General features: G+C 44.7%; 1 protein-coding gene across 11 annotated transcripts in view; it reads left to right on the top strand.

Moving 5' to 3' along the window:
* RAI14 (retinoic acid induced 14) overlaps positions 1-19647 on the top strand; it is a 160724-nt gene that overhangs the window by 89062 nt on the left and 52015 nt on the right. For 6 of the 11 annotated variants that reach the window (XM_043488752.1, XM_043488748.1, XM_043488753.1 and 3 more), the window contains exon 3: positions 8455-8585. In XM_043488752.1, coding sequence (XP_043344687.1) covers positions 8455-8585 — 131 coding nt within the window. Of the gene's footprint in view, positions 1-6864; positions 6886-8194; positions 8312-8454; positions 8586-19647 lie in introns of those variants that run through there. The other 5 variants (XM_043488745.1, XM_043488746.1, XM_043488747.1 and 2 more) reach the window with 3 other exon arrangements.

Raw genomic sequence — 19647 nt, 5'->3', positions numbered from 1 at the left:
TTATTTTGGTTTGGGCTGGTATATTCCAAAACTCAAACCTGCCCACTAGCCCGCTGCCTGTGACCACTCAGTTTACACTGGTTTTTCAGTTCCCAGTGATTAAACCAAAATAAAAGAAGGTGATGCCATGTCTGGCCAGGGGCAGACGCTGCCAGTTGCCAAAGCCCAGTGTTCATCACGCGGTTGACAGGATCTCTGCTATCCTGGCAGGAGGCATGCTAGACTTTCAAAAGGCCAAGCGTGAAGGAAAAGCTCTTAAGTAAGTGAGTGTCATTTGGAAATGATTTGATGAATAGGACAGTTACAGGCCAGCCATTGAAAATCCCCTATGTGATATATTAGCAGGAATGTTTGGAGCCCACATGGAAGGTAAGGTCTGCCTTTCCCACATGCTGCCCTTCATAGCTGACACATTACACATGTCTCCGGAGCGTAACATATGGCTTCCTGAACTTGCAAATGGGGCCCAGCATGCTCTGTTGAAATAGTGTCTGTTTAAACAGTCTCCTGGAGAAGTGAGCCACAGTCACTAAAATAGTTAATTTCATGTCTGCGAATGTCTTCTCTAGAGCCCTTTAAAATGTGTGTGTGTGTTTTTTTAAGGAGCATAGTAGAAAATTTGCAAATTTAAGGTGTTGACTGCCTTTGAAGGGATTGTGAACCATCCTTACTAATTTGTACATTTTGAAAGAATCAGAGCATAAACCAAAAATGGAACAGTGCAGATCATCTAATTCAAGCCTAATCATAATCACTTTTTTTTTTTTTTTTTGGCGCCTTATATGTGCCAGGCCCTTTATATTAGGCTGAGTGGTAAAGAATCCACCTGCCAGTGCAGGAGACATGGGTTCGACACCTGGGTTGGGAAGATCCCCTGGAGAAAGGAATGGCTACCCACTCCAGTATTCTTGCTGGAGAAATCCCATGGACAGAGGAGCCTGGCGGGCTACAGTCCATGTGGTCATAAGTTGCTGAGCGACTAAACAACTACATTGTATAACCAGGTAGAATTCCTTCCAGCTTATTGATAGGAATAGAGAGACTCAGATGTGAATAACCTGCTCCATACCACCTACATGGGAGGTTTTGGTGCTGGAATTTCAACTTAGAAGCACTAAAAATATGAAGCGTGTCTTTCTCTATGCCAGGAATTCTTAATTTGGGCTTGTGGATGGGCTGGGGTTAGGGATTTAAGCTGGAGAACCCTCTTTTGAATGCGAACGTTTGTGTGTTTGTACATTATTCTGAGTAAAGTCCATATGTTTATCAGATTCTCCTGGAGGTTTGTGTGGCCTCCTAAACAACTGTATTTTGACAGCAGGCTCCGTTCAGTGTAGAGACAAGAAGACATCAAGTAAGAATGCAAACCTTCCAAAGGCATTTGATCTGGTGTTGGTTTGACCAGAAAATGAACCACAAGTCTTCTTTCTAAACTCTGTGTGTGTGTGTGTGAAATAAATCACATATAGAGAAAAGTGCAATAAACGAGAATGTAGCCTTTAGTGAACATCTGTGCATGCTGCATGCTGTGTCACTTCAGTTGTGTCTGACTGTGATCCCATGGACTGTTGCCCACCAGTCTCCTCTGTTCATGGGATTCTCCAGACAAAAATACTGGAGTGAGTTGCCATGCCCTCCTCCAGGGAATCTTTCTGACCCAGGGATCAAACACGTGTGTCTCGCGTGTCTTACATCTCCTGCATTGACAGACGGGTTCTCTACCACTATCACCTGGGAAGCCCAGTGAACATCGGCAAGAGGCACTATAACCAGGTCAGGAAATTGAGCCAGACTCTAGAAGATGTCCCTTTCTGATCAGATGCCATGCCTCTACCCAAACTACTATCCTGACTTCTATGGTAACCTTGTGCTTTTCTTTATGGTTTTATCATCTTTATGTATATGTACCATTAAACAATATGGATCCTTTTTTCCTATTTTTATCTTTATACACGCACAGTCATACTGTTGTGTTCTTTGGTGTCTTGCTTAGTTAGTTAGTGAAAGTTGCTCAGTTGTGCCTGACTCTTTGTGACCCCATGGACTATACAGCCCATGGAATTATCCAGGCCAGAATACTAGAGTGGGTAGCCTTTTCCAGGAGATCTTCCCAACCCAGGGATCTAAGCCAGGTCTCCCGCACTGCAGGCAGAATTTTACCAGCTGAGCCCCAAGGGAAGTTACTTTCACCAATATTGTTTTAACTGTCTGTCCATGTTGTTGCATGCAGTTGTAATTCATTCACTTTCATTGCAGTGTTGTATTCCATTGCTTGGTTATATTGAAATTTACTTATCTTCTGTTATTGGATATTTGATTATTTGTAAATTTTGCCTATTATGAGCAATGCTTTCGTTAACATTTTATACATGTCTTATACATGGGTTCCACATGCAACTCCTAGGGAAAGCCTAGTATATTTATTAAGCTTTTGTAGGAAGTGAAATACTTTCTTTCATGAGACAAAAGTGAAGAATTCTTCTCTTCTCCCATCCCTGTCCTTAATAACACTTTGTGGAGGAAGAAAATTCTTCCAAGTAAATTCTCTGCTTAGCCTTAGCATGGGTTCCGGTTGTTCCCAAACTTGCAATCAGATCCAGTTGAACCTGGATCAGTCCAGGGCTCTCTCCCCAGCCCCACCCCCTAGCTCACTGAGACTGGAACCTCCAGGATGGGGCCTGGGGGGAGTCTGTGTATTTAACCAGTTCCCAGACCATCCCCGTGACTGGGAGACACTGGGTTTACCCTGATGAATTGATGAAGCGTGGATCCTTGGTTGGGAAGAGATTTGGAGGAAGTGTATCTATGATTAAAATCCTGGAAAATTGGCCTTAGAAAGAAAAGTTGAGGGAGCTGGATTTGTTTAGCTTCTGTAAAAAAAAAAAAATCTGAAACATGATTAAATAGGTTTTTTTTTTGCAAAAGGATGAAAGAGTTTTAGAAATGAAAAAAACATTTCCCAAGTCAGAGACTGTGGAAGAAACTCCTACTAAAATCAGCAGATACTGAGCATTTACTCGGCACCACGGGGGTAAGAAATAAAGGCTGTTGTCAGTGCCTTAAGGGAGCTGGAGACAAAATGAGTACATGCTGAGCTGGCGCACAAAAGCCAGGACGTGATATTTCATCCAGTCTAGACTACAGGCTTCAGTGGAGGTGAGTGGGCGGGCCCTTGGGAGGAGAAGCCGAGAGAGGTCACCGGGAAAGGCTGGAAGTGCCTGCAGGGTGTGCGCTGGGCTTTAGAAGGCTGCCCCCTGTGGGCGGAGGGATGGGTTGACTGCACTCTGAAGCAGTGATGTCCATTTATTTTTTATTGTGATATCCCAATAAGAAATATATTTTATATCACTACCCACTACATACTTAAAAGTTTAATGGAATGTTTAGCCTTATTACATATTATGCATGTGATGCTAAATTTCTTTATATATATATATATATATATATATATTTTTTTTTTTTTTTTTTTAATGTTTGAGTAACCCAGTACGAGGTTGAGAACACTGTTCTAAGGGGGCCAGGAGCCCAGTGTGAGGCAGAGCTGAGTCTGCCCTGAGCCTGCCTTATTGGGATTGCCAATAAGGGAGAAGGGTTCCATGGAAAGTGGTGAGAGAGGACTTGCTGATGTGATGGTGGGCTCCCGAAATCTTCCTCAATTCCAGAATGTGAGTGAATTACTTTGGAATGTTATGGCAAAAGTTCACACTTTACCTATCATGGGTGTTGAGCCAATAGACACAACCAAGCCAGAGATCTGGAGAAGGAAGGATTAATTATTGAAGCAAGTAAGGGAACACTGGGAATCTCACCCAAACCAGTGCCTCCCCAACAGCAAAATGGGGGAAATTTTAAGCTAAGGGTACATCCATATTCCACTGGAAAAGACCCTGATGCTGGGAAAGACTGAGAGCAGGAGGAGAAAAGGACAGCAGAGGACCAGATGATTGGATGGCATCACTGACTTAAGAATTTGAGCAAACTTCAGGAGATAGTGGAGGACAGAGGAGCCTGGCATGCTGCAGTCCATGGAGTCACAAAGAATTGGACATGACCTAATGACTGAACAGCAACATTCATATTCCTGCAGGGGCTTGAGCAGAGGAGAACTCAGCATAGAATTGGGGTGTAAAGATAACAGAATCCAAGCTTTAGTTAATTGAAGTCAGGAGGCTCAACATCATCATTCCATCCTCCACCTGGGTGGGGGACTTAGTTCCTGCAGGTATGTGAGGCAGTTAGTTGCTCGGTCGTGTCTGACTCTTTGCCACCCCATGGACTATAGCCCGCCAGCCTCCTCTGTCCGTGGACTTCTCCAGGCAAGAGCATTGGAGTGGGTAGCCATTCCCTTCTCAACCCAGGTCTCCCGCATTGCAGGCAGATTCTTTACCGTCTGAGCCACCAGGGAAGCCCTTCTCAAAGATGTGTTGTTGTTATTATGTCTGTCCCCTGAGGAGGAACTAGGACTCTGCTTTGTCACTGCACTATTGTTTGACTGCCTTTTTCTGTTTCTGCATTCCTTGTTTTCCCTGATTACTGAGACTTGTTCAAGGGCAAGCACTGTGGCCAGACTCAGATCACAAAATGGCTTAGGACAGAGTGGCTTCTCTTTTGTCAAGAAAGCCGTCCCTGGATTTCTTTCTCCAGGGATCCCCTAACCTATCTGCTTACAATACCAGATATGAGAGTGGGGTGTCCTTCATATGAAGAAAGTTTTCCAACTTTCCTGACAAAAATTGGGTGTCCAACAATTCAGTTCAGTTCTGACACTAATGCTCTGGAGTTAACATCTGATTCCACAGGCTAAAGCGCTCAGTCCCACAAGATTGTCCCCACTTCAGATGCCAGTTTCAAGTCCTCGGCCAACCATATGTCTCACTGACCAGCTATAAAGTCCAAGGGTTCCCACAGCCCCTTTTCCAGGTTTGATGATTCGCTAGAAATACCAGACAGAACCCAGGAAGGCACTTCACTTTCTAGTGTCAGTTTATTATACATGATACAATTCAGAAATAGCCAGATAGAAGAAATGCTTGGGGCAAGGTATGGAGTGTGTGCACATGTGTGTGGGCGCCCAACTCTTCATGGCTTCTGCAGCAAAACCATGCTCCCAGTACCTTTGTAACTGAGCAGGACGCCATGGGGCCTCCCAGGACAGACCCCCCCGCTCCATATTCTCTGCTGTGGGTCCCCTCTGAAGTACCTAAATAATAATATCTCATACACATTTCCTGAGTTTTTCAGATGCTCGAAAACCACAACTAAATGGAAGAACTACTTGATGATTAGGGGCACAGAGCCTCCAGACCTTCTGGCCCCTAAGAACAGATACTGTTCACCAGCCATCAACCACTCAGAGAGTTGTGCAGGAGCTGATCACATACCCTGGGACGCCCCTCCCTCACCTGACCTTTAGAAATGCTTTGCTGAAACCTTCAGGGAGTTCAGAGTTTTGGGGGGACGGGGGGCATGAGCCACCCTTTCTCCTTGCATCGCCCTGCAATAAACCTTTCTCTGTGCCAGATTCCAACATCTCAGCTTCTTGGGCCTCACTGTGTGTCGGGCATAGGAATGTGTGTCCAGTAACAGATGCACATGTAACTAATTTTAGGGAGCCCCTGCAATCAGATGTTTCTCAACCAAGAGTCGAGTGCCTTAGTTGCACTGAGAAGGAAAATCCTTTCATGTGGCCTTTCTTTCCTTAAGTACTTTCAATCATGTCCTCTGAGATTTAATATCCTTTTGATCTTCGCAATCCAGTTTTAATTGGGTCAGTTTAAGTTAGGGAAGGATTTTAAAAGACAGCACTAATAATGGAGCAGTTGGGATGATGTAGATAGGAATAACTGGTTGGAAATGTGCTTCAGTAAACGTTTTTTTGTTTTGTTGTGGCTTGTAAAATGCAGTCTGGAGGGAAGTAAGCTGCAATCCATTTCTCTTAGTGTTTGCTACATTTTGTCATTAAGTAAAGGCTGCAATTCTACTGACAAACACTTGTGCCTTGGGCAACGTATTTGTTCTGTTCCCCTTCAGTAGGAAGCCTGATTTGTTTTTTTAAGTAATTTTTTAATACATGTGAATTTATATTATTAATTTTTTGGCCATGGCACGTGGCATGTGGGATCCTAGTTCTCTGACCAGGGGTCAAACCCACGCCCCCTGCCTTGAAAGTGTGGAATCTTAACCACTAGACCACCAGGGAAGTCTCAGGAAACTTGATTTGTAATAAAAGATAAAACCAGTGTCTTCTCTGTGAGTAAATTGTAGGAGAATGGTAGATATTTTGGCCTAGACACGTTCTTTCTTTGCTAAACAATGTTTAGAGAGCCTTTGTGTAGAGCTTCACTGTTCTATGTGATATCCACTAGCTACTGGCACTTGATATCTAAAATTAAATTTTGAAATTCAGTTCCTCAGTCTCACTGGCCACATTTTCAGTGCTCAATAGCCACATGTGGCTAATGCGAGATTGGTGGTTGAGGCCAGATAATTGTTTGTTGCGGGGAGAGGGGTATCCCGAGCATGTAAGGTGTTTAGCATCACCCCAGCTACCTACCAGATGCTGGTAGGACTCCCTAGTCATGACAATCAAAACTACCTGTCAGGATTGCCAAATGTCCCTTGAGGGGCAGTCACCCCTGGTTGAGAATCACTGGCTCAGTGGCTACAGTTTTGGGACAGTTGCAGATGTAGAACATTGCCATCATCATAGACTATGCAATTCTAGAATAATTCTTAGCAGAGTTTGGCTTTGGACATTTTCTAGATTAAACCTTTTAAGTTTTAGAGCAAGAACAGTGATTGTTCAGTTCAAAGCCTTGGGAAACTGAGACATACACAGGTTTTTGTTTTTGTTTTTTTTTTCAGGTGACTTACTATCTGAAGCATGTAAGTACCCCTGTGGTGTTCTGGACTTCATGAAGCCTAGAGGACAGATGTATGATTTTTCATTCAGACCTACTTCCCTCTCGCTGTGTTCTTGGACTCAGTGATGGCAAGGAGAAGGAGGACTTCCCTTTCATGGGGAAAGGAGAATGTCCTGAGAAATGGAAGATATCCAGCCCTGAGACTCTCAGAGAAGCAAACTTCTGACTTAAGCCCTGGGTTACCTCTTCCGTGGCCTGTGGCTTTCTTGAAAGCCCTGCCTCTAGGCTAGGGTTGGAGGGAGTGCTGGGGCCATCTGCTGGCCCCACCCTTGCTCTGTGAGAGGCACAGTCTTACTGAGTTTTCTGGTTCTATGAGTGCAGAGAGATGCAAATTGTCCTGAGCCCATGGAAGACTGCAGTCCTTTAAAAGATTCCCTCTTGTTACTTTTAAATCTCCAGTGTCTCCTCTATCTACATTTTCCTGGAAGTGGTCCAGGGCAGAGTCTTTAACATGAATTGCCTGGTGATTCTTATTTTCAGGGTCACAGGGAAGCAGCCAGCCCTAGAGACCTGTCTGTAGAAAGTGCTGGGGAGAGAGGAAGATTCCCTTTCAGGGCAGAGGTGTCCATCCCTGGAGGCGCCAGAAAGTAGGCTTAGCAGGGGTGCGGTGGGGGTGTGTCTGGAAAGCAGGCTGGGCTTGCAGTTTCCCAGGGTCTCTTCCTCCTCTGTGAACCCTACATGCCTCACACACCTCCTGTTGACTCTTCTGCCATCACGAGTTTGTTCTCCATTCTAAAATCTTCAGTGGCTCACCGCTGCCCTTCCACGTTGGACACTTCTTAGTACTCAAGGCTCTTTTTGCTCTGATATCAAGATCTTCTCTATCCCTTAACAAGATTCTTGTGCCGCTGAAAGCTTTCCTGTTACTGCCATTTGCAGAATTATTCTCTTGGGGCTGAGGGTCCGTGGTGGTGGACACTTTGCTCAGGGCCATTTGATGTGTAATAGCTCGTTCAGGAGGAAGTTTTGTTTCTGGTGAGATTCTGCTGAGTTGGAAGCCTAGACAACTGCTTTAAACCAGCATACGACTCAAAACTGCAGTAAACTGGCCAGGAGCAGTGACAGTGAAAGCAGACGGGGCGTCGCGTGTGTAAATCCTCAGGCTGCCTTGGGCTGGTGGCCGGTTGGTCCTGTCCCCTTATGGGTCCAGTGAGCTGTGGACCAGGTCAAAGGTCAGTGTTCTGCGGTGCCAGCTGTCAAGTTTAGCCGCAAATAAGCTAATGTGTAAACTGGCCTCTTGGTCTTTGAAAGTTGCTTCATCTTCCCCATTTCAGTTGAAAGAAGTTGCTTTGTTTCAGAGTTTGGTGACCGGCCGCTATTTCATTGAACTGTGGATGTTTTCTTTTGGGAAACCAGTCCTTTTGGGTGTCTCCATGGTGAAGGGAAAGGTATTTTTAAAGTTGCCCACTGCGGGGCAGGTTCTCCTTTGAGTGACGGGGAGGGTGGGGAGCCGGGAGGTTCGGGATCCTGGCGGCAGGATAGCCGTGGCTGCTCTCGCTTACTGGCTCTGCGTGTCCGCTTTGCCCCACAGACCAACGAGTGGAACAAGAACGATGACCGACTGCTGCAGGCCGTGGAGAATGGAGACGCCGAGAAGGTGGCCTCGCTGCTGGGCAAGAAGGGGGCCAGCGCCACCAAGCATGACAGCGAGGGCAAGACCGCGTAAGTTAAAGAGATTGGCTTCTGACAGCCGCTTCTGGGTTCTCAGCTTGTTCTCTGAAGTTCTCAGGGTCCCTGGGGAAACTTTGCAAGTGCATCTAGTACTACCCCCACCACCCACCCCTTGTTAAAATATGTAAGAGGATATTTTCATCTAGTTCCTCTCTCTCCAAGTTCCAAGTTTGAGTTTTGCCTTGAATGGTTACATTTGTTCCTGGTGTAACCACAGATTTTGCCAGAGAACAAATAGCACCAGCCTTGTAACCAGCTAACTGATAGGTGGGAAATGAATCCGATCCCAGGTTAGAAACAGCGTAAAATAGAAAGTTTTTTTTTTTCCATAATCTTGAAACCTTATTATTTATAGTGTTTGTTGTTCAGTTGCTCAGTGGTGTCTGACTCTGTGACCCCATGGACTGCAGCACGCCAGGCTTCCCCGTCCTTCACCATCTCCCAGAGCTTGCTCAAACTCATGTCCGTTGAGTCAGTGATGCCATCCAACCATCTCACCCTCTGTCCTTCCTTACTCCGGTCATCTTACAGAGAGGTTATTGACTTTAGATTTCTAATCTGGACTTTTATCAGCTAGGATTGTGTAGTCCTCGCACCTCAATTTCTTCACTGTACAGTGGAGATGACAGTATTCAGCTTCTAGGGTAGTTATGAGAATAAAACAAGATACTGATCTTGGTTGGGTGACCCCAGAAGCAGGCTGTGAGGTGTGGATTTGAGTGTAAGAAGTTTTTATAGCCCATGATCTCAGCAAGTGGACAGTAAGGGAATGAAGCCTCTATAGCATGTTATTGACAGGTTACTGCTATGAGCAACTGAGACTCATTCCCACTGAGGACCTCTGGGAATCTGTCTAGACTTAGAGCAGGGGTTGGCCAACTATGGCTCAACTGTCTGGCTTTATAAATCGGGTTTTGTTGGAACGCAGCCACACTATTCATTCAGCCTTGTTCGTGGCTGCTTCTGCACTGCAAAGGCAGATTTGAGTCTTAAGACAAGGACTGTGTGGCCCACAAAGCCTAACATTTTAACTAGTTTGCTTACCCTAGGTTTAAAGTATGCTTCAGAGTTGTCCCACCCAAGGGGTAAGGAAACTGGGGTATCTATTCCTGGTCTCCTGACACTTCTAGGTTGAGTGCCTTTGCTAGGAGTGATAACGCTCATGGCCAGAACACCTCTAAAAGGATGAAGGAGGGGCGCCTGGAGCCATAGATGCCAGGTGTAAAAAGTTGCACAGTGCCCAGCCCACAGTAAGCACTTGATAAAGCCAGCTCCCTTCCTTTCTTGTCCTAGATTAGTGTTGCTCAATTCTGGCAGCTCTGGCATTAGACTCTCCTGGGGTGCTTTTATTTTTTTTCAACTTCGTTTTTGGTCCTGCTGCACCTCTTGTGGGATCTTAGTTCCCCGACCTGGGGTTAAACTCATGTCCCTTGCATTGGAAGGCGGATTCTTAACCACAAGACTGCCAGGGAAGTCCACCCTGGGGTGCTTTTTAAAATATGGATGCCACACCCACCCTGATATTCTGAATCATTTGGTCTAGGCAGAGGACCAGGAATCCGTATTTTTAAAAGTATCCCATGTAGATTCAACCAGAGAGAACCATTCTCCAGAAATTAGATTGAGTGTAGATTGAAGCAGAGGTAACAAGAATAAATGGCAAACTGTCAGGGAAAATTGTCCCATTTTAGTGCTACGCTACGTGCTAAGTTGTTTCACTCGTGTCTGACTCTTGGCGACCCCATGGACTGTAGCCCACCAGGCTCTTCTGTCCGTGGGATTCTCCAGGCAAGAATATGGGAGTGGGTTGCCAGGCCCTCCTCCAGGAGATCTTCCTGACCCAGGGATCAAACCCACATCTCTTATGTCTCTTACATTTGCGGGCATGTTCTTTACCACCAGCGCCCCCTGGGAAGCCCCAAATTAACCCCTCTTCCCAGTACCCATTGAAAAGGGTGATCCCATAGAAGAGACCCCAACTCTGTTGATTGGGAGCCACAAGGAAGCTCAAGGGGCTAAGCTTTCTGTAGGAACCAGGCTAGCCAGCACATAAAGAGGAGAGGGTACACGTTCTCACACAGGTCAGGGTCTGGTTCTGTAGGAGATGGGCTTGTCCTTTCGGCCAGCCACCCTAAGTTGAACTCCACCCCCGTCCCCAGTCTCAGCTTGACTTCCTTCTTGGCAGAGGGCTGTCTCAGGTGTGGGCACAAGGCCGTATCCCTGGGAGCCCTGGCTTGCTCGTTGGGGCAGTAGGCTGGCTTTGGGTGTTGGCTAATGTTTTGTTGCATCAGTTGCCTACTCAACCTTATGTAACTGTTAGTTCTTACGTCTCTTGCACTCTAGACTATAATTTCCTTGCTAGAAGGGACTGTGACCTTACAGTTCCCAGCTGGAATTATCTAGCCAGCGGCTTGGTTTATAGTGTTCTTTTAAAAATAATTTTATTTATTTTTGGCTGCACAGGATCTTCACTGCTTCACAGGCTTTCTTTAGTTGTGGCGAGCAGAGACCGCTTTCTGTTGTGGTTCATGAGCTTTTCATGGTGGTTTGTCTTATAGAGTACAGGCTCTAGATGCATGGGCTCAGAAGTTGTGGCTCACAGACTCAGTAGTTGTGGTACAGGGGCTTAGTTCTTCTGGCATGTGGGATCTTCCCAGACCAGGGTTTGAACCCTGCATTGGCCAATTCTTAACCATTGGACCACCAGGGAAGTCCTATAGTAGATAGTCAATAAATATGTGTTGGATGAGTTAATTAACCTTTTCTTGTGATGCTATATTTGGAGTTCATGTTCTCAGAACTACAGTGGCAGAGGCCACCCTCCAAAGCCTGTCCTGAGATTTTTTTGCAGTTTGTATTACTCTGTGTATCACCATACAGCTTTCTAGGCTCCTTCACATCCCAGTCTGGCTCTGCAGATGTCTGCACAAGACAACCTTTATAGCCACCCCAGAGAAAGGGAAGGGAAGTGTTCGTGATAGTTTTGTCCAAGACAATACTCACTTTAAAAAAAAGAAAACTTAAATTAGCAGCTTTGCCATACTTATGATCACCTTGATCAATCTGTGCCTTTTGTTAATAAGATATTCATTATGTATAGAACAGATGGTCAGATTTATTTTCTCTTCTCTCTCTTTTTTAATTGTAAAATATGCACATCATAAAACTTACCAGTTTAACCATTTTAAAGTATCCATTTCAGTGGCATTAAGTACATTCACAGTGTTGTACAACCATCATCATCATCCAGTTCCAGAAATTTTTCATCACCCCAAAAGGAAACCCACACCCATTAAACAGTGACACTCCTTAACTTCCCCTCCCACTCTTCCTGGCGACCACTAATCTGCTTTCTGTCTTTATGAATCAGCCTATTCTAGATATTTCATATAAACGCAATCATACCATACGAGGCCCTTTGTCTCTGGCTTCTTTCAGATTAATGTTTTCAAGGTTCATCCTTATTGTAGCATGAATCAGTTCATTCTGTTCTTTTCAACTAGAAATGCACACAGCAGTTATAAAAAAAAATCACCACCTCCATTTAAAAGATGATAAAACTAAGGTCCATGTGACACATCTCTCCCTAAATTAACCCTGAGCCATTTCTAATATCTCTGCCTTTGCATTTACAAGCCACCATTTTTCCCTTCAGTGACACCTAGTTAGAAAACTAGAGAGACACTGTGCAAAAGGAAGAGAGGAGATAATTAATTTTTCCATGCAAGATTTTTCATAAGACATCATCTGCTAAAGTTAAACTTTTCTGGTTGGACTGTTCCTTTTGATTTTTAAAGTTATTAACTGATAACGGTAAGAATTTAGTTTTCAAAGCCACCATAGAATTAAATCTATCTGACTTCATATTTTCTTTCAGATCTAATGGTCTTAGTGTTGAGAAGGAAGTGGGGTTGCTGTGGGGTTGGAAATCCTCTCTCTTGTCCCTTTGTCTCTGTGTGTGTTAGTCGCTTAGTTGTGACTGACTCTTTGCAACCCCATGAATGGTAGCCCTCCAGGCTCCTCTGTCCATGGTATTCTCCAGGCAAGAATACTGGAGTGAGTAGCTGTTCTCTTCTCCAGGGGATCTTCCTGACCCAGAGATGAAACCCGGGTCTCTTGAATTGCAGGCAGATTCTTTACTGTCTGAGCCACCAGGAAAGCCCGTCCCTTTGGTACCATGTAATTCTGCAAGGCCAAGTGTCTGCCGTAATAGTGAGCCACAAGCAGCATTGTTCCCTCGGTTTCAGCATTCTTACCTTGCAAGTCTGCACTTCTGGCTTTGGGTTAGTCTAATCTGTGCTTTCCTGCCTGAGTGTATGTGCATGTGCCTCAAGCTATGGAGACTTTGCTGTCCTTGTTCCTGTTCTTTCCGCGCGCATTGGGTTTGGTGTCAGGGGAATGGGGAACTCCCTAGGAGCAGTTCTGAATTCAGGGCGGGCCAATGCACAATGTTCCTCCCTCAAGAACTCTGGCTCCATCAGCCCCCTGGAGCTTGCAGGGCCTGCATTTGGTGGAGGGTGTGTATAGAATGTTCTCATTTGTCTCCAAAGGGTGAGACTAGATCACATACCTGGAAGTTAGGTCCTTGACAGGACTTGGCCTCATTCTATGCCCACTCATTAGGGTTTACCCTTTGATTTATGCACACTTCCATATCAAACTGAATTTGGAGGCCTATCTTCTAGTGAGCTTTTGTGATAACCCATTTTGTTATCTCGCTCAGTGATGCACAGTGTTTTCCTATTGCCTAACAGCCTGGATTCCTGACTTTGGCTTTCAAGGGCCTCCTGGTGGCCCTGTCCTTGTTTTGCTGTTTTCTTACTCGTTTCTTCTGCTGGAGGTGGCACTGTCTGCTCTCTGCCTTCCTCTCCTGTGAGACCATCTAGGCGTTTGCCCCAGGTTCTCTAGTCCAGAATGCCTTCCTCCCTGATATTCTCAGTCCTTTGTCTTCTCTTTGAAATACTAGAATCTTGATTGAAAAACTTGATGTAGAAAAGTCTCTCCAACTTAAATATGATCTGTATTTTTTTTTGGCCATGCCATGTGGATGCAGGATATTACTTCCCTGACCAGGGATTGAACCTGTGCCTCCTGCATTGGGAGTGCAGAGTCCTAACCACTGGATTGCTAGGGAAGCCCCCAAGATCTGTGTTTTCTGAATGACTCAAATCCCTTACAACATGGAAGCTCTCTGAGGACAGGGATCCTATGATTTCAGTGGTGGTATTCATCTTTCCCACTGTTCCAGGTTTATAAGAGGCACTTGGCTGCTATTTGTGGAAGTGAACTTTTCAGCCTGGTTCTAATGGAGAAAACACTTTTTGCTGGTACTATCTCATGGGTAAAGTTGTTAGGGATGAACTAACTTGGGGCTCAAGAGGAAAAAAGCTGTCCTGGTGAACATCACAACCTGACACGTGTCTCTCCCAGCTTCCAGTGCAACTTCAGTAGAGACAAACTCAGCCCTCACTACCTAGAGAATCGGACGACCCAGAAAGTCCCAAGAATGAGGCAGCCATCTCGGTTGACATTCTCCAGAAGCTTCCATAACCCAAGGTCAATAACCAGATGGGTGGTTTAGTAATTCTTCAGACTTTTCAGTTCTTCCTGGGATACTTCCTTTAGGGAGAGATAAGAAACCTTGTCTGACATTTTTTTTCCTCTAAAACTGATCTAAAAGGGGTTAAAAAAGGGGGTGGAAGCAATCGAATAACTGAAATTCATTTCACAAAGAGTAGAAGCAGGGTGATGTCTTGGGTCAGAAGAGAACAAAATAGAGCCGGGCAGAGAGTTTCAGCCGTGGGCTGTGTTTATAGAGTCAAGCTTGGCTTCCCTCAGCCCATCTGTTCTCTTTCCACGGTGGAGGTGAGGAAGGGGGAGATGCCATTGCCCTAAAACCTCTCACCATAGAGCAAGCTAATTGTTTCAAGATGGTTTCCCCTACATTTGGATGTGCGTTTAATTAAAGTTATGTGTGTTTGTTTTAGGAACAACCAGACTAAATAAAATCACTGCTGGGACTGTGGTATTTGAAGAAATACCACCCAGCCGTGTGTGTATAGAGACAAATACATATATATATATATATATACATATATATATATATATATGTTGTCTGCATCCATATTTAGCCCACCCTTCAAAAACCTGATCTTTTTGACTTTGAAAACAAGAACTTGTGCAAGTATTTTTAGATGACTCGGTGGCACTTACATGTAAAATAGAGGAGGTAGTCCTTGAATTCTGCAGATCAGTATGAGAAGGGGCTTCTCTGGCGGGTGGCTTGTTGTATTTCTGACTCTTCCTGTTTTCTGGAAGAGAAAACCAAGAGATTTCCAAGACCGAAAACCCTTGGAAATCAAGTCATACCACCTGGTTGCCTTCTGTCACAGCTCTCAAATTCATTTACCTAAAACTGCAGTATACTTTATGTGTAATTGCAGCCTCCTTCTCAGCAAAATCGCCTTCCAGGCAAAACCACCCTGTGTTTTGTCTAAATCCTGTTAATATCTGGCAGAGGGATGAACTGAAAGCTATAATTTCTTTACAGCGTATCTACTCTGCTTCTGGTCAAGTGCATTTTTGAAAGTGACATAATGTCTGTTCCTGTCTTGCAAATGTACCCAAATGTTTGCTTCTAGTTGGGAGGTATTAAAGTGCTCCAAAATCATTCATAAGCACATAACAAAAAAAAAAAAAGGAGAAAATATGGTCCTTGCCTACAAGATGCACAGCATCTGGCTGAGTAGATAAGACCAATGGAAGTACTGGAGAATAATTAAGTGCTAAATTGTAACATACTAACTGTAAGGGGTTCAAGATGGGAAGAGGTGGTGATGCACTGGAGTGGTGAAGGAATGCTTCCTGTGATGCAAGGTGGCCCTGAGAGGATGGGTTGGGAGGATGTAGGTGGGGACAGAGGAAGTGGTAACTGTGTGGATGGAGGCCATCCTAAATGGAAAAGAGAAACAATACCATGGTCATTATTTCCTTCCTTTCCTCCAGAGCTTATCACAGCACTTCAAGGTCAGGGACCCACTTGACAACTAGATCCGTGGTTCTCAACCTGACTCCCATTAGAAGCTTCCTGGACAGCTTTGAGAAGTGCTGGGCATCACCCTCAGAGCTACCTGTGTTTAATTCCTATGGGGTGCAGTCTGGGCATGGGGTTGTTTAAGCACACAGGTGTCTTGAATGGTCAGCCCAAACTGAGGACCATGGTGCTAGTCACTCTGCAATGAGACCCCAGGCTTTATAGCCCAAAGCTTCCCACAGGTTTTCCCTCATGACAGGTTACAGGGGGACTGGGGAAGGCCCACGGAGCCCAGGTGAAATGTTTTCTAGCACACATACACATGTGTGTGTATGTGTGTTTAGTTGCTCATTCATGTCCAACTCTTTGTGGAGTTGGAGCCCGCCAGGCTCCTCTGTCCATGGGGATTCTCCAGGCAAGAATACTGGAGTGGGTTGCCATGCCCTCCTCCAGGGGATCCTCCCTACCCAGAGATTGAACGCAGTCTCCCACATTGCAGGCGGATTCTTTACTGTCTGAGCTACCAGGGAAGCCCATCCACACATATATGTATATACATTCTTGTGCACAGAGTAAAATTAAAAGGAAAGATAAATTTTGTCATAAAGTAAATTATGTTAAAGTTATATAATTCACAAGGTGTTTATAGGGAACTAGTGTCATGGATTAAAGCTGAACAGATCATGTTGCAAAACTGCTTTGGAAGGAAGACTTGTAACCAGGGAAGTGGTGCAAATTGATGAGAATAGATATGGGGATTAAAGAACTACCCTGATTAAACTATTGGTGGGGTCACAGGATTTTTTTTCATTTTGAAACTTTGCAAAGCTGGATTAAGTATATTGAAAAGGAAGGATTTTAGACACTCAGATGGCCTATTGTTGCCCAGGGTTGCAGCAATCTGGCTTTGCCTCAGGGGCGAGACCTGCCACCACACGCAGAGGTCAGGAGAGCCTGGGAAACGGAGTTGTGATAGAGGGCGGAGCCGGGGCGGGTGGGCGTGGCCGGCAGCACACGCAGGCGTTGACCTCCATCCAGAGTAACCTCGCAGGAGGAGGGGGCACCTGGGGCAGGAGGTTCTCACGCTGGCAGCCACCAGACAGTTCAAAGGTTGAGGCACATGACATCACTCAACACACGCCTGTCCTTTAGAAATACTCCTGCTTCTTTCCCTGCATCCCTGAAACTGACACTTTACAAAAGGCCGCCACCGCCGCCACCACCATTCAGGCAGCAGAGTCATTCAAGGTCCAGTCTGCCCTCTTTCATAAAGTCTTTTCTAATTTCCAACAGGGATGAGCTTGACCTCAGCCGCTACCTCTCTTAAACCACCTAAAACTTGATGGGTCTTGTTTACCTATGTACTTGTATTACACAACAGACAATTGTTATTGATCATGTTAATATTGAGTACCCAACACTGGGCTGGGGGCTTTCGTATGTGTCCTGCAGTCAACACATAGTTGATCTTTCACCCATTAGAAAGATCATGTCAGTTTCCCCCAGTGTTTCTCATCTGATGCTCTCAATCACCCTGGAGTAATTTGTGAAGAGAAAAGTATGGGTCAGAAAGGTTTGGAAATTGGTACAAATCACCCATTCTGGGTAGTAGAGTCTGGGGCTCATGAATCAGTTCAGTTCAGTCACTCAGTTGTGTCTGACTCTTTGCGACCCCATGAACTGCAGCACACCAGGCTTCCCTGTCCGTCACCAACTCCCGGAGCTTGCTCAAACTCATGTCCATCAAGTCAGTGATGCCAACCAACCATCTCATCCTGTGTCGTCCCCTTTGCGTTCTGCCTTCAATCTTTCCCAGCATTCAGGATCTTTTAAAATGAGTCACTTCTTCACATCAGGTGGCCAAAGGATTGGAGTTTCAGCTTCAGCATCAGTCCTTCCAATGAATATTCAGGACTGATTTCCTTTAGGATTGACTGGTTGGATCTCCTTGCAGTCCAAGGGACTCTCAAGAGCCTTCTCCAACACCACACTTCAAAAGCAACAATTCTTTGGCACTTAGCTTTCTTTATAGTCCAACTCTCACATCCATACATGACTACCGGAAAAACCATAGCTTTGACTAGACGGAGGTTTGTTGGCGAAGTAATATCTCTGCTTTTTAATATGCTGTCTAGGTTGGTCATATATTTTCTTCCAAAGGAGCAAGTGTCTTTTAATTTCATGGCTGCAGTCACCATCTGCAGTGATTTTGGAGCCCAAGAAAATAAAGTCTGTCACTTTATTTTGGATTTTGGAGCCCAAGAAAATAAAGTCTGTCACTGTTTCCATTGTTTCCCCATCGATTTGCCATGAAGTGATAGGACCGGATGCCATGATCTTAGTTTTTTGAATGTTGAGGTTTAAGCCAACTTTTGTACTCTCCTGTTTCACTTTCATCAAGAGGCTCTTTAGTTTTTCTTCACTTTCTGCCTTAAGGGTGGTATCATTTGCGTATCTGAGGTTATTGATATTTCTCCCAGCAATCTGATTCCAGCTTGTGCTTCATCCAGCCTGGCACTTCACATGATGTACTCTGCATATAAGTTAAATAAGCAGGGTGACAATATACAGCCTTGACGTACTCCTTTCCCAATTTGGAACCAATCTGTTGTTCCATGTCCGGTTCTAACTGTTGCTTCTTGACCTGCATACAGATTTCTTAGGAGGCAGGTAAGGTGGTCTGTATTCCCATCTCTTGAAGAATTTTCCACAGTTTGTTGTGACCTACACAGTCAAAGGCTTTGGTGTAATCAATAAAGCATAAGTAGATTTTTTTTCTGGTATTCTCTTGCTTTTTTGATGATCCAGCATATGTTGGCAATTCGATCTCTGGTTCCTCTGCCTTTTCTAAATCCAGCTTGTACATATGGAAGTTCACGGTTCACATATTGTTGAAGTCTGGCTTGGAGAATTTTAAGCATTACTCTGCTAGCATGTGAGATGAGTGCAATTATGTGGTAGTTTGAACATTCTTTGGCATTGCCTTTCTTTGGGATTGGAAAGAAAACTGACCTTTTCCAGTCCTGTGGCCACTGCTGAGTTTTCCAAATTTGCTGGCATATTGAGTGCAACACTTTCACAGCATCATCTTTTAGGATTTGAAATAGCTCAACTGGAATTCGTCACCTCCACTAGCTTTGTTCGTAGTGATGCTTTCTAAAGCCCATTTGACTTCACATTCCAGGATGTCTGGCTCTAGGTGAGTGATCACACTGTCGTGGTTATCTGGGTCACGAAGATCTTTTTTGTATAGTTCTTCTGTGTATTCTTGTCACTTCTTCTTAGTATCTTCTATTTCTGTTAGGTCCATACCACTTCTATCCTTTATTGAGCCCATTTTTGCATGAAATATTCCCTTTTTATCTCTAATTTTCTTGAAGAGCTCTCTAGTCTTTCCCATTCTATTGTTTTCCTCTATTTCTTTGCATTGATCATGAATACAAGAGACAAATCATTTGCCCTAAGGAAGATTTCATATTTCCCAAGTACTACTTTCAGACTACATTGTGAAACCAAACAGTCCTGAAGAAAAAGAGCCGATGTTCAGCTTAAGTGTCTTGGGATTTCTTATCTCTGGGTATGTGATCTTTCATCTCAGCGTCTCGTCCTCCTGTCACTAGGAGACCTCTGTCCTGAGAAGAAGCATAGCTGACTCTATTAGCACATTATGGGCACTTAACAACAATAATCCTGTCTTTATTTATTTTATGCCAGTCACCTTTTATTATATCTACCTGAAATGTTTACCAGGAGAAGGCAACCAATGTTTCCATTTTTCAAACTGTCTGCTACCTCAGTTACTGATAGAAGCAGTGATCAGAGTCACTGTTGCATCTACCTTTGAAATACCTGAAACACAGGCAGGCCTACTACTTCTCTGCCTGAGGCGATTTCTCTTGGGCCTGTGGAGTTGATCCCTGCTAGAAGAGGAGAATAGTTTTTCAAGGCTTTTTTGACTAGAAGCTATTAGACAGGGATGCTTTCCTTTCCCTCAGATTATAATCTGAAACGGAAATCCTG

This window comes from Cervus canadensis, chromosome 16, assembly GCF_019320065.1.
Source record: "Cervus canadensis isolate Bull #8, Minnesota chromosome 16, ASM1932006v1, whole genome shotgun sequence".
Lineage (NCBI taxonomy): Eukaryota > Metazoa > Chordata > Mammalia > Artiodactyla > Cervidae > Cervus > Cervus canadensis.
Note: the sequence above shows the minus strand (reverse complement) of the source record. Positions and strands in the feature narration are given on the sequence as shown.